The sequence below is a fragment of the Pogonomyrmex barbatus genome, unplaced genomic scaffold (genome assembly GCF_055798465.1).
Source record: "Pogonomyrmex barbatus isolate J1 unplaced genomic scaffold, ASM5579846v1 scaffold17, whole genome shotgun sequence".
NCBI lineage: Eukaryota > Metazoa > Arthropoda > Insecta > Hymenoptera > Formicidae > Pogonomyrmex > Pogonomyrmex barbatus.
In genome coordinates, this window is record NW_028297113.1 from 947,329 (window position 1) to 972,629 (window position 25,301).

General features: G+C 36.0%; 1 protein-coding gene across 29 annotated transcripts in view; it reads right to left on the reverse strand.

Annotated features, from left to right (window-relative positions):
* Positions 1–54: 54 nt before the first annotated feature.
* The window catches only part of RhoGAP100F (Rho GTPase activating protein at 100F), a 79,017-nt gene continuing 53,770 nt past the window's right edge, over positions 55–25,301 (reverse strand). For 24 of the 29 annotated variants that reach the window (XM_089074510.1, XM_089074526.1, XM_089074516.1 and 21 more), the window contains 14 exons: positions 24,815–24,826; positions 23,327–23,585; positions 22,647–22,910; positions 21,518–21,676; positions 21,273–21,436; positions 20,146–20,494; positions 19,850–20,068; positions 17,948–18,336; positions 17,685–17,817; positions 17,482–17,601; positions 17,244–17,404; positions 16,931–17,123; positions 16,452–16,711; positions 55–14,205 (listed from right to left, as the gene is read on the reverse strand). In XM_089074510.1, the coding sequence (XP_088930636.1) occupies positions 13,870–14,205; positions 16,452–16,711; positions 16,931–17,123; positions 17,244–17,404; positions 17,482–17,601; positions 17,685–17,817; positions 17,948–18,336; positions 19,850–20,068; positions 20,146–20,494; positions 21,273–21,436; positions 21,518–21,676; positions 22,647–22,910; positions 23,327–23,585; positions 24,815–24,826 (3,018 nt within the window). In that variant the 3' untranslated portion in view covers positions 55–13,869. Of the gene's footprint in view, positions 14,206–15,139; positions 15,204–16,451; positions 16,716–16,930; positions 17,124–17,243; positions 17,405–17,481; positions 17,602–17,684; positions 17,818–17,947; positions 18,337–19,849; positions 20,069–20,145; positions 20,495–21,272; positions 21,437–21,517; positions 21,677–22,646; positions 22,911–23,326; positions 23,586–24,814; positions 24,827–25,301 lie in introns of all 29 variants that reach the window. The other 5 variants (XM_089074518.1, XM_089074517.1, XM_089074504.1 and 2 more) reach the window with 5 other exon arrangements.

The following is a 25,301-nucleotide window of genomic DNA, read 5'->3' on the forward strand; positions in this document are numbered from 1 at the left end:
CATATGTGCTTCTGTCGAAAACTGACCGCGAAGGAAGACACAGACATTAGACGATTACTTATAACATATTTATTTGTAATGTTTTATTAATATACTCCTTACCTTATAGACATGTATTTATATCGTATGGCAGCATATTATTATGATATTGTATAATAGGTGAGGTGACTGACAGAATGATTCATTATTTTCTTCTTATTACTCTTCGCGGCCGAAGAACGACACACGCTTGTTCATTGTTTCCTCTCTCGCTTCTCCTGTCCACACGCACACGTACACGCAAATTCGTACACGCACGCACGCACGCACGCACGCACACATACATTTACGTACACTTGCTCTTTTAATTATTCCATTTATTCTTCTACAATTTATTTCGCTTCTCTCTCTCTCTCTCTCTCTCTCTCTCTCTCCTCCCCCTCTCTCGTATTTCTGCGAATCGACAAAGCCGCTCGAACATTCTCTCTCCCGACTTCTTTTCTCGCAGTCCGTCGACCAACGTCTCGCACTTCACGTTCGTCCCGCGCTTTGTCGATTCGTCGTTCGATTAATGAAATGCGCCGCACACGTCACACGCGCACCGACCGCAGGCGCGAACCTCCACTAATTGCGACTATCGCCCGATCACGCGATAGTCATAATAGTTATGATATATAGTCTCGTATATTACTCGCTCGTAACATTATCTCATACTTATCTCGCCTAGTTAAAATATCAATATACATTATAATATACTCTAGTAACGATAATGCAACACTTCGTTAATTTATTATACTTTGCAACTTAGAAAAATAGTCCTGGCTAGCCGCGGCCGCGTCGCGTGCGCTCTCTCGCGCGATCGATCCTTCAAAAGCGTTCGATATTGTTTACGTGCCTGTGTACATCCGACATATACATGCTACATATACATTTATCTATATATATATATATATATATATATATTTATATTTATATCTATATATTTTTTTTCATCTTTCTAACCTCTCGCGCTCGCTTCAGATCTACCTATGGGAAATATTCCAAGAGATTCTCTAATTGACTAAATCCGTCGATCGAAATTGCAAGCTCGAGATCGATCGCTCATTTCCGGGATACAGAGAGGAAAATCCTTCTCCAAAATGGCTACCTATGAATTCTAACGATCCCTCGATTTATTTCGCATAGACGATCGGCGATCTTTTCTTCTTTTTTCTTTGAATAAACGCGCATCTCCACTGAAAGATCAATGTATCTTTCACTATTTTATATATGTCGTACCACGTGATTCGTAAAATTAATTCAATGTACAATAAATTAAACGCCATGTTAGAAACATGTTAGAAACGTAATTTTTATATTTTATATTTTATCTTTTATCGACATTCAATTCTAAATGTCCATTTTTTACTATTGAAATAAATTTGTCCAATTTTATGCGTTTGAATAAGAACATTATCAATCTTGTCGATTGTCAATTATCGCCGGGCAAAGATCGGTTTCAATCTGAAACAATCAAGCACCGATGATCATGATCGAACGGAATTATTGACGTACAACTGGCATTGCAGCGCGCGTTGTATTATGTAATGAAAACGGTGAAGGCGATGAGTTAGTTAGTCCCGCGATTAAGGAGCGATTATCTTTTTGTGCTTGCCTCCCGATCGCGGATGACTCGACGCGGTCGCGATGCAATAAAATCTATGAAAACAATTAACGGAACAACGGTAGTATTACCCCTCCCCCCCTTTGAAGTTGTCACGCTCTACTATATCTACTGTTGATTCTTTTTCTTTTTTTTCTTTTATATATATAATCGGCTAACGAATCGCTTGTCTGCGTACCGTCACTCGCCCGTTTTTTTTTATAACTGACGCGAATCTGACACCGACTTAAGCGTCGCTTAACAGCGAAACTGGAGTCTTATGTATATCGCCTCGCGCACGATATATATTCGACAAAGCTCACTCAGATTAACAATTGAGAAAAAAATCAATCGTTCAAGCATTCGAGAAATCACGATAATATTCCCGATTGATGATTTTCTTCTCGTAACGAAACGCGGCGTTTGCTTCCGAATCAAACTTAACGAACCTAACAACAACAACGACGGAAAAAGCAGAACGTTCGATACCTTAAATTTTTGTATCTAAAACAAAATCTACACTTCGGAGCATCACGCAACCATCGAATTCACAAGACATTTAACGAATCTCGTCTCGATCTCTGTCTTTTTCATTACGTCAGAACATTCGATTACAAGATAATCATCAACTTATTATAGAAGAGCCTCTAATAGGCATAATTTTCATATTGCAAGAAATTCTCTTCGTTTCTTTGGTGTTGAAGTCAACTCGTATCCGTACACCGCACTCTTGCATTTTCTTGAGATGCGTTCAGCCTTAACAATCTCTCCTAATAAAATACCGCTTATCAACCGTCTATTTCCTACAGAAATAAACCGTCCATTTCTTATAGAAAAACGCATAATTTGAATTCGCCATCTTTTTCCAAATTCAGGCAAGCGAGTTTATTTACTACCATCAACTTTAAAAAAATAAATTAATGACGGTTATTATTTTTACAAAAACGCATATACAGATTTTAAGGACGCACGCAATTTATCCGATTGATTTTTAGGAAGAATCGAACTTTATAAGATTCACGTTAAAGCTGAACGCACGATTTACAATTGACACATTTGTATACTCATTTACACATATTTCCCGACACATATTTCCACACGCATACATGTAGATGATCCTTATCTTCATATATAGTGAATTTTCAATTTCTCTCTTTCTCTCTCTCTCTCTCTCTCTCTCTCTCTCTCTCTCTCTCTCGCTATCTCTTTTCTCTCATGTATTATCGGTTCGCACAAGCGGCCAGTGGTCGGGCATAAGACGCGGCGACGCACCCTTGCAATTATAACGCTAATATACCAACACGTTACTATTTTTTTTCGTTTACTTTTAAATATACACTACTTGCTTGATATAGCAATATCAACGATAGTCGTCCATTGTTTTTTTTTTACTTTATTACGATTCCTCGTTCGCCCCACTCGCACTCGCTTTTCAGCTCGTTTTTACGCGCGCATATTCCTCGCTTTTTCTCTCTCCTTCTTTCCCTCTCCCTTTCTCGCCCCTTTTTTGTATACTTTTGTATACTTTTAATGCTGCAGTTTCGATTAGAAGTAAAATTCCAAGTAAAATTATTAAATGCTGGCAATAATATTTATCTAAATCGCGACAATAGTTCTCGATTACTGCGTAAATACTGATAAATATACTTATCCGTTGTTTATGTCGCACCATTATCTTCCGGTATCGTCATCTCGTCGAATATCTTTTTTTTTTATTATTTTCACTTTCTCTCTCCCTGTCTCCGTTTTCATTCTTCGTCGTATTTTAATACCTTTCTTGTATTCTGTTTTGTATATTTATATGTATATCTTTCGCACTGTATATCTTTCCTTACTGTCACTTGTTTCATCGGTTTCCATCCATTTCGCTCTCTTTACATTCTCCGCGCTTTTGTCTTTTCTCTCTCCATCATAAATATATATTTATAGCTTAGAATTTTCAATTCATATACACACAGAGCGGTTTAATCGCTCGTGCGGTTTCCTCTTTGTTTTTTTCTTATATGTTTCCTTCTCCCTTTTCTCTCTCGCGCGATCACTCTTACTCTTGATCCGCATTCTCTCATTAGATGCATTTTCTACCTTTTGCTCTTTCAATGTACATTAACAATTATAGTCTCATTTAGTCTCGTAGACGTCGATTACTCGCCGATTACCGTGATTCACTTCAAATTGTTCTGTTTGTCCTGCAGTTACAATCTTGATAGCGTATATTTCATTCTTGTATTCCATATAATTATTATAACTGATATTACAATTAGCAGATGTTGATATATTCGATATAAAAAAATGTTCTGACATTGTTACTTAAATTTAATGAATTTGTATCCGTTTGCAATATATTATTAATCCATTTTATTCGTAACTGGTAGAGAGTCCTTCGTACATTTTCATAATAATTTATTGTTATTATAATCAAAATTATATAAGAAACAGGATATCTCTTTAATTTTCAGAATATTTCTAATTATATAGAAAATAATTCTATTTTGCAATCCCCGATATCTCTGGTTATTTATTTATTGTATTATTGTACTTATCGTTATGCTATTCTCTCATTTTTGGTCATTTCTTATATTTTCCGTCACGCCCGACGCGACTCGGTTGAAAGAAAATTGGAATTACGAGTATGCGAAGTATAGGAAGGATCGATCCAAAATAGATAGATCTTAGATCTTCGACGGTAATTAACGTCTTGCATATTCCCTCTCAAGTAATTGTGTATGATACATTTAGTAACTGTGGTTGCCCATTCGCACTATATCTTTGAGTTTCGACTAACAGAGAGTTTACAGGCTCGTTCCTAAGCTAAGAATAATTAATCTTTCACTCCTCTTTGCTCTTCGCGCGATTATGATCGATAATGATATATATTTATATATATATATATATATATATATATGAATAGTTTCACGCAATGATGCACGCATTGATATAGTGTCTGCGGGAGAACGAACGCGCTTCTATACTCACATCTGCTTCACTCGATGTGGCATCTAAACGATGGGGCGGGTAAGTTTGGGAAAGATTAAGAAAACGATTGCCACGAAAAGCAGCATTTTCGCGAAACATAATTGCGAAACGAGCAATAATACTGTCCAAGAATGAGAAACGACGTCAATCGCGCGAAGACCGACGCTCGTTGTCCTCGCAAAACGCCGGACAAATTATTTTTCTAGGTTTTCCGCGCTTGTTTTCTTATAAAACTGGAAGAAGTAGGTGAAGTAGAAATTTCCGATCGAAACGTTCGAAACGGTTACATGCTCGGTTCCGTTACGTAAACCGTACTGGAAGTCGTAGATTTGTGCGAGCTACGTGCTGGATGAAGCGTGAAAACGAAAACGAAGATCGGCGCCGAGTAGAGGATTATAATTAGTAGTACAATTTAGAATTATATTTGTACTGATTCTCGATCCGGGTCCAATCAAATTCGCGTCTTGCAAGAGAACTTCGGAATTACAGCTGCGGTATTCTCTGCGTCATCCTTGATTTCGGATGATATTTATAATATGATTTTAATCATAAGGTTGATGTGCAAAAATCAACTTCCGAAAGTTCGATTAATGCAATTTTAATGTTGCAAGTAAATATAGATATACCTGAGTGTTATCCTTTTAGAGATTAAGCTACACGTAGAAAAGGAAAGTGTTTTTAAATAATAAAAAAAGATTAAACACACATTTTTACCGTGTTAAAAATTTTGAAGCTTCCATGACATTTCTCGACAAGAGAATTTACGAGTATTAGTTATATCGGAGGAATTTTGCACGTCATATCTACGTCTTTGCTATTGATAAGTACGTCAAACATCAGTTGTCAAGAGGATATTACGTAGCAAGAAAATGGAAAATGGAAAATTCTTGTCCAAAGTACAAAGATGTGCTTTCCGACTGACTGTCGGATCTAGGTCGAAGCTGCGACTAATTCTAAAAGCGTGTTTCTCATTTATCTCGACCATACGAAACGCAATTCATTTCCCTAACAGATACATAATACAGTGTGAGGCCCATTTTGTTTTATTTGTGTGTTCACTCCTAACACACCACTTCCGTCTACGTCTTTTCACAATTCTAAATACAAATCATGGCGTATCGAGGGCTCACAGATTTTATCTTGTATTCATAGGCCCGTCTGTTTTTCTTCATCTAGAAAAAGAAAAATGTTTCTTTTCCCTATGATATGTAGGAGGATGAAAGCTTTAGGGTAATCCTAATGATGTCTCTGCTCGAGTGAAAATGACCAGGCATACAATCCATTCAATAATTTTGTTCTCGCAGCAGCCATGGAAAAAATCCTGAGAAACACTACTTCGATCGGCGATGGTTCCACATTATTATTTAAAATATTTAAATATATAAAATATTTAAATAAAGAGTTTTAATAAATTAAAACTCTGCGTTATAAATATTGTTCTTTTAAGTATTTAAAGAAAATTTTAACATCCTTTACAGTTATCAATCAGTTCAGTTATATAAACATATAATTGAATAATATCTTGAATCTAATAATTTAACAAGTGTATTTAAAAAAATATGATGACGCTATAATTTTAAATTAAATAATTATTAACATTGTTCCCAAAATAAGATGAAGTATAAGCCATCCTTGATATTTTCATAACTTTTACATGTCACCATCGCGTTCGGAGCACGTTCGGAATTAATAATCTTTCTCGACGTTATTCACAATTATCTACTACTCTCGCATGTTCGTCTAAGTAGGATACATTCTGGGTGAGATATGTGTGTTCAGAGCGATCTCGGATGATATACATATTAATAAAGTACATGATAAGTACACGAGAAAAGCTACGCTCGAAAATACATGTGTACATGTATATGACGTGTGTGTGCGCATATGTATATTACATATATGTATATGTATATGGATGTACGTGTATATATATATATATATATATATATATATATATATATATATATAGTGTGTGTATATATATATATATATATATATAGTGTGTGTGTGTGTGTGTGTGTGTGTGTGTGTGTGTGTGTGTGTGTGTGTGCGCGCGCATCGCACTCCCTTTCTAAAGTCGCGGATGCACGATTCAAGTCTTGTTCACGTGACAAATGAGATTGAAATTCATTATTTACAAGCGGCGTCTTCGCATCTCTCCTCGTCCAATTCGGCCTAAACTCCTTCCGCGCACAAAACTCTCCCAAGAGTCGCGCTTCGCAATTAGATAAATTATTATTATTATTATTATTATTATTATTATTATTATTATTATTATTATTATTATTATTATTATTATCGCTATTATGTACAGCATCTCTCAAGAAACGCTTCTCTTGGGGCAAAGGAACGTCATCTCGGCTCTTGCCAACGTTGCAGCTCGAGCTCGAAAGAAATTTTCGCGCGAAATCATGAAAACAATGCCTTTTCATGTCAGAGCGTAATTACGCAAGGAATTTTGTTAGTCCCAATTGGAAAACTTTTAAATTTGTATTTTTAGTATTAATACTGAAATACAGCAATTACAGAAAATTCGAAATCAAATTGAAAATATCAGATAAAAAATAATCGTGTTCGCAAGAAGCTAACTGGTAGGTTGAAAAAATTTGATACATTTAACATTAAAGAACAATGTCTGTACAATTTTACGTATAGCATTCTCACCATCGCAACCTCCTTCGTCAAAAAACGATTATAACAAGATTGCGTTCATAACAAGACGGGATGGCTACGCTTATCGTCAGTATAACCGACTATCAGCTATTATTATCTGTTCAGGATCATTGAGCACCAAAAAGGAATGACAGTACATTTTTACTCTTTGCTTTTTTCTGCTTTGTTTTCTCCGGCCATTATTTACAACATTAATATTTTGCACATATCGTTTCGCGATTTGTGATACGAGAAGTTCGATTCTTTCGCAATTTTTTCAACGAGTATTTCTTCAACGTACAATTCGCGGAAAAGATTTCTCTGTAAATCGCCCAGCACCCGGAAGGACGAAGAAAGAGCAACATAAATCGTAGCCAAGCTGTGCTAAAAAAATCGTCTCGAGGTTTTCTTTCAAACGTCGCATCCTACCAATCGCCTTACAACACGACGAATTGAGAGACATTGGCGATATCTTAGACTTTTCTCAATCCAGCCCTTTAGTGCTTCAAATTATAAGCCAAATTCCTCGAGAATACTGCCATTATTATTCAGACGAAGGATACAACAATAATGGACTTTGCAAAATATTTATATTTATTTCTTTCTCCTTTGGTTAAACTGTCGCATTCGCGATCGATTCATTAGCTTGTTTAAATTCTCATTAAATATATTTTTAAAATTCTTATTTAATAGAATTATCGCGGATATTAACACTTTCGTCGATCAGGAACGATCCTGTTTGTTGGGAAAGAATCGAAAGGATTCGATCGAATTCTTCCGCTTCCTTTACGAAGGATCCATTACCGCTGCGGATGTGACATTTGCCAACCTCGCAACGATTCGACTAGCTGAGAAACAGCTAAAACTATACGTATAATATACAAGTGTTAATTGTAGAAAGTTCGATAATTATAGTTCATTTACGTACGAAATTTATGCTGTCGGAGCACGGAAGAAAAACCGATGCGCTCCGCTACGTTCTGCCTCTAACTTATAGAAAAATCATGGAAAAATTCTTGGTTTTTCTTTTTGTTTCTCTCCTTATCTCTCTTTTTAGAAACGTTTCAGTATGACAAACGTGGTCCATCATATGTATATTTATATATTAGTGCTAAAATTCGACGATCCAATAGACTTGTATCCACGATGTGTTAATGTTCAAGTTAATATCTTATAATGTAATTATTAACATTGCGTGCGGTCATATATGTAATTTACAAATAATATATGCAATAGCAATAGTATATTATTAGAAATATTTAAATTTGTGCGCTCTGTCTTTCACAGCGAAATATCGATTTACACTTGGCTAGAAGAGTTTTACGTTTCTTAAAAATAATAAATTAATGTTCGTAATAAATTCGTAATAAATTAGTTGTCGATTAGTTTATTCTGATGATAATAATAATTAGTGTTAAAACAAAAGTTAAAACAAAGCGATAAACAGAATATTTTATTTTTATTATATTATATATAGTTTAATTGAATTTTACTAGATACGATAAAAAATTTTTCATTATTCATAAGATTGTTATTCATATTGATTATTGGTTATTGATTTAGCATAAAAAAATAAAAGAAACTATGTCTACTATATATGTATATTTATATATAAATACTCCTCGTATAAACGTGCTCTTGCAAAACCTAATCATTTAATTTAGATGAGTTCTAAAATCGAGAATACAAGTCTTTGGATTTATTTAACGCGAATTCCTCCAAGTAATAATAATAATTCATTAATCAATAAAATACGATTGCACGAGAGAATCAGGTAATGCGAACAGGTTAAAAAATTATATTTGTATGTCAACATTATGCCCCTTGTTCATTTAACATCTATATCTCCTTGCATAACTGCAATTGTAAGCAACTGTGAATTTTTAAGATGACTCTCGAATGTTATTGATTGTTTCTCTTATATCCTCGTAAATTTTATCGTTACGCTTAACTTTTCGCTTTTTTTGTCTATCCTAACCCGTTGCTTTTCTTATCTTTCTTTCAAACCCATAGATCTTGCGAGTAGTCTAAATTCATAATGAGAGATTAGCTTCGACCTTCCAACGTGACCAATCGATAATATACGATTGGAACATTTTCCCTGTTTATTTTCTGTCGATTTTTGGTATCGAGGAAAGAGATACAAAGAAAAAATGATAAATAAAGTAAAGGGATTGCGATTACGTAGGAAAGTCGAGAGCACGAATTATTGCGTCCGTTCCTGCTCTTTTGCTTAGTTCAATTTGATCAAGGGGATTTTTATCCTGCACGAACGATATGACGGCTCTCGAAGGACTTCGCGTTATATCCAGCGTATGGCGTGCGCGAACAAAGGAATATTTCCGAAAAATCATTATATTATTGCGGATACGGGACATGCGAAGATCTCGATGGGTAATATTCTCTAACTTTAATAGCTTCCGCTATTCTACCGATCCTTTGGCCGTGTTTGTCACGTTTTTCCTTCGTCGAAGAGGACAAACTCATGAAAAATTGCATATTTTACCAGTACTTTATAATGCTTTATGGATATATATTATCGTAAATTATATTAATTATTAAATTATATTAATTATTAATTTATATTTATACATTTAATAATTATTTTCCATAAATATCGTCAGAAATTTCTAGATATTTTTGGATAATTTTTCTTTTCTTTGTAATATATACAAAAATCTGAATATTGAATATCCATTTGGATGTTCAATTTATTTAGATATTTAATATTTTAGATATTTTTATTTTATTAGAGCGCATCGCGTCGCGTCGTCTCCAAATTTTTGTAAATTTGAATAGGGGCTAAACGTAACTTTCGCCGTTGTCAAAAGATTTTAATTTACTTTTGACTAAGGATCCGCATTAGCGGAAGAAACTATCTTAAATTAATTCACAGGCCGTATGCTGATTTCTCGCCATTGACATGTATCGCGGCTCGTTAAGTCTTGATTAATATATATATATATATATATATATATATATATATATATATATATATATATATATGTACGTAAGTATAGATATAACAACAGTCAATTATATAAAATTGCGGCAGTGTGCTTTCACGTATAATAATTAATGTTAATCAATTCTCTCTCTCTTTCTCTCTCTCTCTCTCTCTCTCTCTCTCTCTCTCTTTCTCTCGTATAATCAATTTATTACTAAAATCAGGACGGCAAGGAACACTGGATACCGTCTTTGTGTCTGTATTTATCTCTTCTTCACAAGATTAAGTCGATATTAAAAGTCAAGATTTTATATAAAGATTTATAAGCCTACATATTAGTGTTGGTCCACAATAGATGATTCAAGAAGAAGTAAGAAATTGACCAATCATAATCGAATATAAAAAGAATAATTGACTATGATTGGTCAATTTTTTACGGCTTAAAGATTAAATACCTATTATGGACCGAGACTTATAGAGTGTAATTTTAAGCGCAAGCAAATATCATTAAAGATTTCTTATTAAAGACACGAATACATCCATTGTTCATGCATATTTACGAAATAATATGTGCGACACATCTATAATTTCTGTCTAGGATACTAAAAATGCTAAATAAGATGTTAATGTGTAACAACACGGCTTGCGTTTGTTTATATTTAAAATGGTTATTCAATTCCTCTACGAGCGAGTGGAAACGATAGTGGAACTATGTCATATCTTAATCTGACGGGACAATCTAATATAACATAAAAGCGTGCCTGAAATACCTTTGCAAAAATGATCAAGAATAATCAAGTGTCAGTAGAATATTTAATCATAATCAGCACTAGAAAAAATTTGATAATGCGGGAACAAATTGAAAAATTACGATCTACAGAAGAAAACAATTGAAAATTCGCAACACTCGAAATAAATATTCAGTAAATATATATTTTATTCTAGTCTCGTGAGCAATGATTTAGTAGTGAGAATATTATGTCTCGCAAATAATTTCGAGAATTTTTTAAGATAAAAGAATTGCAATCGACTTTTACTCGCCGAATGAATCTATTTTTGCAAAAAGGAATCTTATTCGGAAAATTAATTTTTTAAATTGGCGAGAAAATGAAAGAAGACACTTCGGTACCCGGCATTCATCGCTCATTTGTTCGCGCGCGCGCCCACATAGATACACACACACGCGCGCGCGCGCGCGCGCGCGCACTCATTCATTCATTCATGCACGCACACACATCATCTGGGATTGGAAATACAGCTAGAATTGCGTATGGCGGCTCGTATATACATATTATATATACACGTTACATTCAGTTATACAATTAGTCTCGAATTCGCGGCTATTTCAATTAAAACTTTACCCCCTGCTCCTGTCTTCTCACCCCGCCGGTATATCTTTCGCTCTAAACCCTTGAATACTCTCGCGCGGTAACGATAACTGTGCGGAAAGAAGTGATTACGCGGATGTGTATAATATCTATTTATACGTGCGTGTTTATACAGATTACAGTGCTTCTCTTCTCCTCCCTTTTTTTTTCTTCCTCTCTTCATCGCGAACTAAGCCACGAGTGAGATCGCGCGATAACGATGTGTGTACAGCGATAACTATGACGAGTCGCGATCAGCATTGGTGACTTTGCTCCAGATCGTAGTGCGTGATTTCACCGCTCGATTGTTCTCAACAATCACGACGATGAGGGATGCGTCTACGTTTAATATTCCTCCTTTTTTTCCACCTAATCGTTTGTTATTTTTACGTTAGTTCATTCACTTTCTCTTCTCCTCTCTCGCGCTCTCGTTTACTCACTCACGCACTCTTTCTCTCGCTTCGATCATCGTTTTACAGCTTTAAATGTATAATAATACTGGCTATTTTTTACTTGTTTTTACGATTTCTTTTTAAAATTATAGATTATTAATCGTAGCATTTCTCTCTGTCTACTCGTAATTATTATCGTTTTCGGTCAGTTTCTCCCGCGGCGGCAGTCAGTTACTCTCTTGCTTCTTCTTCTTCTTCTTCTACTTGAATCACCCGCGAGCCAATCTCGGACAATCGAGCGCCCGGTATTGATACAATAGCCAGTTGATTGCCCGATACTATATCTATATCCTTGATGCAAGCATGTCCAAACGAATCCGCCTATATGTCCTATTGTCGACATGTAGAAACGTCGTGTCCCTCGCGCCCCCCTCTTTTTTCAGCGTATGTATAACATCTTTATGTATATTATATATATCGTCTAGTTTAACTGTTTGTTTGTTGGTTTGTCAGTTTGTTTGTTCATGTATCTTTTTGTTTCTGTATACGAGAGCTAGCTAATGCTACAAGTAATAGTTTTTTTATCAAAAGCACACACGTAATATCGTGACTAGTCTACGTATGTATATATAATATGTATATATAGTATATCGTATATAAATTGATTATTATGTATGCCACATGCGCCTCTCTTCGTTGACCGGCTCGCTTGCATGAATTGTGTGTGTGTGTGTGTGTGTGTGTGTTTATGTGGATCGTGTTGACGTTAGTGATGCCGACAATGACGACGCGAAGAGACAATTTCCCGTCTCTTTCTCCCTGTTCTTCTTTCTCTTCTTCCTTTTTAGTAGCCCAGAAAGTGGCATTAAGGGCAAGGTGTGCGTGATGGATCCATCTGCGATCTAATATTTGTTTCGAGAGACCGTAAATTAAAGGACCATTGAGTGTATTCGAAAGAAAATCTCATGACATACGGAGAATTAAACGTGTTCGAATTGCTAGACGACTCCTAGCAGCAATTTTTTTAATAACATATCATAAACTGCTTTCAACTCGTTGCTTGTCTGTCAGTTCGGTCTGAGTTGCATCTGTTTCTGACAAAACGGATATACGTACATCGATTCTTGATCTATTTTTCTCTATAACGAATAACAATCATAGTTCCCCATGACTCTTCGTTTGGTTGATCATCTCGGTAGCGCTACTGTTTTATGACTATATTTAATGTCGCATACCTTCTTTTATTTCTCGCGAAATTCAATTTCATCAAAAGAGGCGATAAATTGAGACGTAACGTTCGAAGGAGAAATTTACCATCGTAAATTTCTTAGTCTTTTTCTTAGTTCTTCTTTATTTCGTTACGTAGCAACTTCAGCATAATCTAGTAACACTAACCGAGCTAGATCATTTCTTTTATTTCCTTTTATCCTGTTCTCCATTTAACTTTAACAACTTTTTGCAAGCAAGTATACCCAACAGAATAGACTAGAATCAATCGATCACCATAGCTCTCGATTGGGGTGCGCAACGAAGATTTTTACGAATCGACACTCGAGTATTAGCACCGTGTTGGATTTTGATCCAAATCACTTCGACGCGCTCTATCAAATATTTAAAGCTAAACGAGCGGCCCTGATAATCCGAGAATGTCTACAGGACGATTCTATAAAATTAACAGTTTTCAACGAAATTAATTAAGCTGCTTTTTGCTAATTCTATTTTATTTCTCGAACCGATTGGTTTAACCCCTCGGCTTGTCTCTTTTTGTCCGTCAATACTACAAGTACGAGGTGACAAAACAATCCTCAATCTCGAATGTTTGTCCGCGTTTTCGATGAGGAATGGTCGTCTCCGTGGTCTCTCCGTGGTCTCTCCGTTACTCACTGCGCACACCTACGCGACGACACCGAGTCGCAATTAATGCGTTTTAGGTATGTGCTGGTGTCGATCGTCATCGCTCGCCTCGACATCACCCTCAACGCCTTTCTCACCCTCCTCGGGATGCTGGGGATTGCCCTCCTCCGTATCGACGCTGCTCGTAGGTGTTATTTGTTCGATGCCGACACCGGCACCTACGTTGACGCCGATACCGCCCGAAGTGCTCGATGTCGTCGTCGTCGTCGTCATCGTCATCGTTGTCGTCGTCTCGTCATTTTTTTCGTATCCCAGACCGCCCAGAAGACCTTTATTAATCGGCTCTGGCGAAGCCTCTGATTCCTCGCTGCTAGGTGAACCGGGAGACGAGACTATCACCTGATGAACAAAATAGACCCACCGTCAAGGTGCGCCAGTTAGTCATGCTCAACGTAAAATACGATTGAAATTCATGAAATTTCATCAAACGTTTTGAAAATTTTAGAAAATTTTTTTTAAATATATTTTTTTTAACAGTAAGATAGAAGAAAGAAAAGAAGAGAGAGAAATGTGATATATAAAAATAAATCTTTACAGTTATTAGAAATTATAAATTGTAAATTTTTCTCCTCTCTATAAAATATATATAAAATGTATATTTAATATTACATATATATATATATATATATTATATATTATATATATATATATATATTAAATATAAAATATAAATATTTTAATATATTTTTAATTTCATGAAATATTTAAAACACTTGATTAACTTCATAAATGACTGTTATTCCCTGATACATATAGTATATAATTTTCAATGGTAAATTCGATATATAAGTATATATATATATATATATATATATATATATATCGATATATGCGTATAGTATATCTAAGAACTTACACAATAAAAAGTTTTTACAATTGACAAGTCATTATTTTATAAAATAATTTTTTTATTTACATATATCTTTTTTTTAATATTATAAAATCTGACACGTATCCTCAAGAAATCTTTAATAATTCTGCGAAATTTCTTTTAAGTCGTTTCTATGTAATTTCGCGGATACCAGAGAGTCGTGGAAATGGAACGCAACTGTGAGCATACGCAAAAATATGTGCTACATCAACGTAGAGAAAGGTATTTACAAGTACTCAGCATATTGGCGACATTTAGATCGTATAAAACGTGATAATATGAAGATAAAATGAGAGTTACATGAATGATGAACGTTTCTCTGATATCTGAGTCGGGCCATGCATGTGACAACGAACTAAAGGCGGATGTACACGATAAAGAAAATGATAATAACGATAATACCTGTGCAAGAAGCGGCGTCTCTGTGCTGTCAGCGGTTTGGTAGAGCCGGCAATTTGCGCTTGCTCTGAAGAATACGTGCCCAAACGAAAAAAGATAAAGAAGACAACGTAAATTGTCATTATAATAGGAATGACGTCGAAATTATATACACAAAACGGAAATCATATCGACCCAATGTATGCCCGTACAAAAGATATAAAAATGACATCGAGCATGCACGAAAACACTTTGCATAAATGATAATATAATATATATGAAATATATGTACATAAACTTGTCAAATTTATATCGCGGGATAGAATAATTAATGGTGATGATAATGAATGACAATCGCAATCTATTTTAGTTAGGAATGTTTCCCAAAATAGAAATTAACTTCTTTTATTGACATATATAATAATAATTTATAATATAATAATTTTTTCAAAATTAAATAATTCTTCACTCTGACAATTCACAAAAATTTTTATTTAACTAAATCTGTTTTTGTAATTATATAAATAATTATTTATTGAAAGATATGTAATTTAGGAATATTTATATCATAATTTTTTTACTTTAATTAACATTGCAGCATTTTTAAAAATTATCTTTGAGAATTAATTGCTAAGAGAAAAAAATGATCCAAATTTTTAAATCGTATATGCTTTGAAACATTGCACACCAAAACATTTGCGAATTCATGATAAATAGAAGTACTTTGATGGAAATCTTATCGTGATTGAAAACATTTGATATGTTCGATACATGTAAGCAGAGCGAATCGATAATCACTAAACAGGCGTAAATTCAATTTTGTAGAGACGCGCAAATAAGATTGTCTGCGAAGCGAACAAAGGAGAAATAGAATTTGATACTTTGCCTACCATGCTATTCAATAACATTTCAATATGCGTAGAATATAAGAAGAAGCGAGAATGAAGAAAAACTGAGTTTATATGTTCAGGTTATTTGGTGGATGTCTTCTCCATTCGTTCTTCTGATTCCAAAATCTCGAATTATTCAAGCAAAGATTTACACAAGTCTGTAGGAATCGGAAAAATCAATGCAGTTAACCCTAAACAATATCAAATATATTTTACTTACATAAAAAAGAATTGAAGAAACAGACTCTCTGTGATCCGATACTTTATTTATTTTTAAAATCTCTAATAATATTCTCTACATATAAACTTTTACGTGAACAATTTAAAATAAATATAAACATTTGTAATAATGAAGATTAGAGTCTGCTTGTATACTGTTTAGGGTTAAGATTCCTTTAACAAACACGTACGAATCGTGCGAGAAAGCACACACATTAACGGCCTACCTGACGCGGCTTGACCGGTGGTGGAGGACGAATGGAGGGTCCGAGGACTGCGGCTGCCGTAGTTTGGGGTTGATGAAGAAGTGAGGGTGGCTGCTGCCAAGGCAGCCCTGTGCGTCCCAATGTTCCCTGCAGTTGCACCTGTTGCTGCAATTGCTGCTGCACTTGCTGTTGCGCCTGTTGCAGATGCTGCTGACTGCTGCTGCGCTCGACTAGTGGCGTAACTCGAGGAAGTGTTGAACCGACTGAAGAAGTCTTCCGAACTGTCTGTGAAATTAGCTACTGATTACTCCGCTCTTAGATGACTTTTTCTTTTTATTCTTAATGCTCGTCATTATAATTAAGTATAATAATAATAATCAAGTATAATCAAAATGAAACTAAAATATATTAAATATATTGAAATATATTGTTTTTTTAATTATTGTAAAGCTGCAAAAAAACAAGTTTTACATAAAATTCATCAAGAACAAGTACATTACCTGACTTTACTGGCCAAATCTCCAGCAGATATTTGAGTACAGCAATTGGCTGTTGGAAATCTAACGGAGGTCCGCTTTCTTCCGAGTGTAACATCAATACCGGACCGAAGCAAACAGCGAGACTTGCAGGTGACATTTTATTGCATTGCGATACTACCATCGCCAGGTGATCCAGTAAGTAAATCAGCGTGCACTATTGTCAAGGAACAACACGTATAATTAGAACCTGAGTATAATCGTGCAGAAGTCTCGTCTCATCCTCTATTGACTTTCTTTTTTTCTTATTGTTTCTTCATAATTTCTTTCTACGTACCCTGTTGACCTTAGGCAGACAATCTAGTATACTGAACATAAGCTTAGCGTTGCCCTGCGGGTCATCTGGCAAACAGACGGCCAGTGCGTCGACCATCATCTGGTAGAGGCACTTGGTGAAGAGAGGTTCCGGAAGTTCACGTAGATAATCCTTCAGTACGCCTAGAAAAAAAAAGATCGTGATCACTATCGATTGCACTATTAGTGTTTTTTTCAAAACGGCTTTTGCGATGTATTACCGGTGATGACATTGATATCCGGCACGTTGTCGGGCGACAAATTCACGGATCGCGCGTTCCTCTCGAAAGCTTCCCGAAGTATCCTCTTCTTGGTCGCCGAACCGCAGAGCCTGTATAAACCTGTTACACGAAATAAAACGATGATCCTTATTATGCATGCACAAACATTTCCGACTTTGACATTTTCTTAATTTGATATTTACCGATAATATCGAGTCCTCTTCTCTCCACTTCCTCGACGCAACGCCACACGATAATCGGAACGTTTGAAACTCCCATCGCCAAAGCTGTGGAAACTCCACCGGGAACTCCACCAGTCTTGGTTTCTCGACTTACCTGTTTTAATTAACAAAAAATGATTACAGGTTTCCTAAGATTTAAATGGATTAAACTAGAACATATTACATTTGTATTACTTTGATAAAAAATGTAAGATTGATTTGTTGTCAAAAAACGAAAAACTCACTACTGTATCCAAATCAACCCCGAAAAGAGGCGCCACCCTCGTAGCTAAGGATATGACTGGTAGACCTCTTCGTCGGAAAGTTTGTTGGGCGTCAGTGTATCGCAGTTTTAGATAAATTGTACCACGTGGCTCGACTTTGACAGCTAGTTGATGTTCCGGCGACTCTTTTAACAGACTCGCTAAATGCACCGATCCCTTATAACAGAGCTTATGCCTGTACTGTGGGTCCCAAGAGTAAACGAGCAGATCCAGCTGCCGATTGCCTACGAGGTCCAGCTCGAAGGTTTCGTCCCAATCGAACATCAGATCGCCAGTTCGCACTACCGTGCGTGCTTTGTGCACCCTATCGCACTCCAATACGCAGTACAAGTCTCTCAAGCCGCAACTAGCTATAGTTTATCGCAAATTAATATATTTATTTAAAAAAAATTAATTTGAAGAACCTATTGTAGAAATTTTATATCCAAGATTGGCAAAATTATGACTTTACACGTTATGTGAGTATACGAGATTAATGTAGAGTAAAGTGTGAGTATACGAGGGTAGTCTGAAAAGTTTGAGCCTAACATAGAAACAAGTATTTTTTCGGTCAAATATAATTTTATTTTTCAACATAATCTTCTTTTAAGTCGATACACTTTTCCCATCGATACTCTAACCTCTTTAACCCCTCCAAATAGTAGTTGGCATCTTGCTTCGCAAAATAGGCGTTTACGTATGCGATGACCTCCTTGTTCGATGAAAATCTCTGTCTTCCAAGCGAAACTTTAAGCTTAGGAAACAGGAAAAAGTCGCTGGGAGTCAAATCTGGTGAATACGGTGGATGGTCAACCAATTCGAAGTGCAGTTCGTGAATTTTGGCCATGACGACTGCCGAAGTGTGAGCAGGTGTGTTGTCTTGATGGAACAGCACTTTCTTCTTCTTCAAATGCGGCCGTTTTTTTGCAATTTCTGCCTTCAGCTTATCAAGTGATGCGTAATATGCTTATTGTTTTACCCGTTATTGTTTTACCTTTTTCAAGATAGTCAATATACACAATTCTGTGACTATCCCAAAAAACAGTCGCCATTACCTTCCCAGCTGATGGAACCTTTTTCGGAGCAGGTTCACTTGCCTTTGCAGTCCACTGTTTTGACTGTTCTTTTGTCTCTGGAATGTAGTGGTGGATCCAAGTTTCATTTACAGTTATAAATCGACGCAAAAAATCTGACTCATTTCGCTTGAACCACTCCAACAGGGCCTTAGAAATGTTCATTCGAATTCGTTTTTGATCCAAAGTGAGCAAGCGCGGCATCCAACGCGCGGATAGCTTGCGCATATCCAATTCTTCAGTCAATATATGACAAACGCGTTCTTTCGATATGCCCATAGCCTCTGCTATCTCTCTAACTTTGATTCAACGGTCATCCATTATCATTTGGTGAACATTTTCGATGTTATCAGCGGTGGTCGCAGTTTTTGGCCGTCCCGAACGCTCATCATCAGTCAAGCTGATACGACCACGTTTAAATTCAGCTGCCCATCTTTTTACAGTGGCAAATGATGGGGCAGAGTCCCCGTAACAGCGTCCAACTCGATTTTAATTTGCGCAGGCGTATTGCCTTTCAAATGTAAGAATTTAATCACGGCACGATATTCAATTTTTTCCATTTTTACAAAAACATTGACATCGACTGACTCAAACAACAACGTCCAAGCGTCCAAAATGATTGAAATTTTCACAAAAGTCTTTCAAAGCATATACTATTGTAGTACTAAAATGGTTTTGACGAGTAACGTCGTCTTCATGTTAAGGCTCAAAACTTTTCAGACTACCCTCGTATATAGACCAATATAGAGATTATTTTATGTTTGCCAACCTCGGGCGATGTGAAGATATACGGGTGTTTCATCTAACGCACCTAAATTCGGCTGACCTGAGGGAGTAGAAGGTGTCGTGGCAGCTGATGAGGTCGTAGTCGATCGGAGACCGCGTCCTGCTAAAAGATGAACCGACAACAATCCGCTGGCTCCGCTTGCCAAATCACCGCCGGTCGTCTCCCCGAGCGAGCTCAAAAGCGAACTGGTCGAACTCGGTGTGCCCACAGTCGGTGGCTTCTCTATTTTATACTTGAGGAACTCTGCGAAACGAAACGCCCTTTTAGCGCTCTCAAGTTTATGAAGCAGTAAACAGATACATAGCAGATTAACTAATCACCCGCAGGATTAATATCTAGCAGTATTTGACCCTGAGTTCTGGTAGGCGTTGGGGTAGGTATACTCCTCGTGGATTCCAAGTCCAACAGATTCCTAATCCTCCTGACCGACGTCGCCCGTTGGCTCGCGGAACTCGTCAGCGATGCTTTCTGAGCCGCCAACGATGAGCGCGCACTCGAAGCCACCGAGGCCGGCCTCGGATTCGTTGTACCGCGATGGCATGTCGAACTGATGGCCGTCGACGCTCTTAGATTCGCGAGATTGACCTGCTGTGCCGAGGCTGACCTCGTTGATAGACGATCAAGTGTGGTCGAGAGCGGCCTGTATGCACCATAACTGCCGTAATCACCCTACACAAGCCAGGAAGAGATGTAAACTATTTCATCAACATTGTAGCTTTTGCATTTGTAGCTCTTCAAGTGTTAAAGTGGGTAATGTTTCTTTAATTAAGTTTATAAAGGTTTTATAGCTAATATGAAAATGTAGTTCATCCATTAGCTAATAATAATTTAAGTTATATTAAAATTAATAATTTAATTTTTTAAATTAATAATTTAATTTTTTTCACAAAAGACAACCTATAAAAATTAAGAAGATGGATTGCTTTTGAGTTGTCCTGAATTTGAATTTTTTTTGTAAAGTTCCTTTTGATTGAAGAGAAGATAGGTGCTTTTAATTATATAGTATATTAAATTTAGATTTCTAATTAAACGGAGTTTTCTTCTTTTTTTAATGCTTATCTCAAATACATTTTTGTTTATTTTTATTCTATTTTTGTTTATTGAGATACTGTTTAAGTTTTATATTTTTTTCAAACAAACGCTTGAAAAAAATATAAAACTAATAACAGAAAAAACTAAATTTACGCATATATTGTGCGTAATAATAAAAATAATAAAGTACTGATACGTATTAATGTAGAAAAAAATACGTATCAATACTCTTATTATTATTATTATTCGCGCAACAAGAAGTTACAATTTCAAATTCATCAAATGTAAGCTAATATATTTAATAATAAAACAAAGATAGAAAATCTATTACCATGTTATTTATAGCGAAAACAAAGTTAGCGGCGATATACCCGACTGATTGCCGAAAATCCAAAATCATTGAGTTCACATTTACCTGATTGGCGGCTGCGTGAATGTTCTCGGCGCTGTATGTGTAACGCGGCGGTCTACTTGTGGTCGCCCTGATCTGTTCGTACAGAGCACTGGTACTCGGTGTGCGACTCAGCCAGGCGCGGTATTCGTCCGACGTGAATACACTCGGCGAGGATGGTATCCTGCCTGTTTGCCGACACGATTTCACGTTAAGTATAGCCCCGTTGATCGTCAGTTATCATCCCGATTGAATTGTCTGGGTCTTACCTCTGTCACGCCTGATGGAAGGCAATTCCGGCGCCGATAGAGCGCCATCGCTGTCCTCTTGATCGATCAGGCCCGACGCGACCGTGCTGAGGCCCGACCTGAGACCAGGCTGCTGGGGCAATGTCCGACCGCTTCGTGGTAGTGAATTCGACCTTAAACCTGTACAAAAATTTTGTTATGTCAAAGAGAAAATGCAAATTTCCAGATTTTAAAAATTCAAGATTGTTAAATGTAACTCTCTGAATATTAAATATTATTTCTTTTAAATTTAGCATAACTCTTACTCCAGATATTTCTTTAAATATTCCAATTCAACGTGATTATAATCAGTAAATTTTCGGAATTTCTAAATATACATGATTTTCCAAATACTAAACTAATTAGCATCGATAAATGAAGAATCAAATTAATTAATTCGTTTATTTGAAGTGAAAGTTGGTTCATCAAGAGATCGGTTCAGCAAAAGAGATAGAGAATATTATCAATAACATTTAAAGTGATGCAAGTAATACGAACAGACGAGCGAACTCCGACAGGAGCGTTCACACATATGCATATCTAACGTACATAAATACATTTATATATACGTATATATATATATATATATATATATATATATATATATATATATATATATATTCATACTTACATCTCTGTATATGAACAAATTTTCGACTTTTTGTATCACATTAGATATTTAAATCTAATTCTAAGAACTCAATGTTATTTTTTTATGTAATTTTCTAGTTTAATAATATCAGTTTTATAGATACATAAGTCGATAGGCTGCAAATTTTTATATAAAGCAAATATTGACGCAACTTGACAACTCTAAACGCCATAATAAATGGTAAAAAAGATCTAACTTAAAAAAATAGATCTAATTTAAAAAATTGATCTCGTTCTTGATACGAATTTCCTAAACAGGTATTAATGCACAAACTTTAATGAAAAAGGATTTCTAAATCTATAAAATTAAATAAATCTAAAAATATAAATATAAAAAAGTCGACACAAAAAATATTGCATTCCGTCGGTAATACAGACGAGAGTTCAGCATCCCCTTAAATCTATAAATTAATTCTGGAAGCGTGGGCTGTTACGTAACTGGGCAATTGTCTCAACTCACCTGAGGAACTCTGACCGATTTGTGACCTCGATAGGGTAGCTAAATGTGACACAGCGCTGCTTTGAGATGGATTATTCATATTGTGCCTATAATAGTAATATGCTGATTTCGGCGAGCTGGAACATGTAGCCTCGGTATCGGAGGCATAGTCCAACGACGGACGGTGTCGCCTTGTCAAGGTGCCGAATTGGCCTTGTCTTTGCGCAGCGGACGTTACATCAGTCTGTCCACCGTATCTCGTATTGTAACGCAATGCTGACGTACCTAATATAATAACGACGAAATGCTGTTAAAATATAGCACGTGCATTTAATATCATAATATCATAGATTCAATAGAAAGAATATCGACCTAACATATTTTATTTTTACATGTATTCTAATCTTAAAATTTCTTATCGAGAATGTTCTTCCGAATCTATATTACCTATCTCTGCATCCTTTCCAAGTCATGTTTATTATTAGAATAATGAATTTAGAGATGAGTAAATTGCAAGCGTGAATTTAGTATTTGAGAGATATAGTGATGTTATTTTTATTGAAGGAAATTCTCGTGCAAAGGTCTCGAGGGATAGTGACAAGAGAGAAATAGAGAGATAGAAAAAGAAGAAGAAGGGAGAGAAAGGAGGGAGAGAAAGATAGAACGTAGATGCTTCGTTGATAGGTAAACTCATTACGGACCTGATTTCAAGCTGGATCTAAGAAGGGTATGTCGCGCCGGCGTCGTGATGCTCGTATAATCGACTCGGGGTAGGTGCTGGTCGGAACCACTCCTCGGCATGATCCTTCCGCTTCCGGTATGCTGGCCGTAGCCATAATGGGTCGACTGCGTAGTTTGGCCCGACAATCTGCCACCGACTGATTGCATTCCGCCACCCGTCGACATACGTCGGCCGCCGTTCGACGAGGGCATCATGGGCCCCGTGTAGAAGGGGTGTACCTAATTGCATGATCGCACGAAATCTTTAAGTACAATTCGTGGACGCTTCTTAAGTGAATTTTCTTAAGTTGCTGATCGCCGTGACACTCAAATAATCTTCTTTCTTTCTTTCTTTCATTTTACTAACTAATTATGAATCATGTTTCGTATAACTTCAAAATTTAGATTTTTACATAAAAAAATAACGTCATCGGCAATTACAACGATAATATCTCATTTCCTACGATCGATCGATTACCTCTTTAAATTTCTTTAAAATGTTATAAGAGTTGTTGAAGAGTAGTTTTTTAACAAATGATTAGAATTTATAGCAGCTTTGCGGAACAATGCTGAGCAAAGCGCTGGCAATTGATAATCGATCGACCATGATAACGCTAACCAAGACAATGATTAACGTTATCCAGAACACAAGCACAAAACGTAACGTCGAAAGAACAAACGGAAAGCAGCAAGCTTGCAACAAGGAAACATAAAGTTAGGGTTCATGTCGCAAACAGCGGCAGGTGTACGCGACTTCTACATTTTAAGAACACATAAATATCCGTTAATTCGCGTTACGCTTTTTCTAGGCAGAACTCGTTAAACGAATGCACTGGTGCACCGAGAGTATGGCTAAAAAATTTCACTCGCTTGCCATTAAACGTCCCGCGCGATCTTTTCATTTATTAATTCTCAAAGGCAGGATAATATATTTTTACCGCAAGTGTAGAATCCTTTTTTTCTTATCCTTTTTTTATTATTACGATATTAATAGTAAAATTTAGTCTCAAGCAATTTCTGATTTCTATGCTTATAATAAAAGAAATATTTCGATTAATATATAATTATTCAGAAATTGTAATTTGAGAATTATTCTCTATTATCCTGCGATTACTTTAATTATTGCTCAAACATAAAAAAAAAATATATATATATATATATAGTTTCTCATCTCTTTTATTATATATTATCTAAATATTTACATTTTTACTGACTCGATCTCGAACATTCGTCTCAACAAATGAAAAGAAATATGCGTTGAATTCTTTAAGGAACTGAGGATCTAACGATTGTTGGAATTTAGGTAAAATGCGTTGCGTGAGCAGATGCATTCGCGCATTCATTCGTCGTCGAGTATATACTCGAGAGGAAGGGAGAATATATTTATACTCGTCCATTAGAGATATTATACAGAAAATTGCAGTCATATACAAGTCTAGATATCAAGATAGAGTTTATATTGTCTTTACCTTTGTAAAATCCTGGTTAATTTCAATGTAACATTCATTCATAGAACCGATTAGTCATTTGAAGCACGTGATCGATACGCGAGCGGATCGGCGACGCTCCGCGTCGTTCGGAAATGCATTCGTCGAAATTGTCCGACATTCGTTTCCTCGACGTTTATTCTCGCCAAGTGTTTGCTTTCGGGATCATCGAGATAGAAATCCGATACACCAAGTGAACTTGGAAACGAATTGACGTTTTATGCGCGCGACATTCTGACCGTCGCGAAATACGCGATTCTATAATTTTTTAATTTCCCTTTTCACAGGGAAATGGGCTACGAAGAAGCTATTTTATTTCAAGTTATTTTATTATTTCAAGTTATTTTTCTTAATTCCGATAATCCGAATGACACGGAGATCGCGACAGCAAGTATCCCGAGACATTTTGGCACGAGTTCACCACTTTCTTTCAGTCGTAAAATACAGCGTTTATTGGAGACAGTGAAGG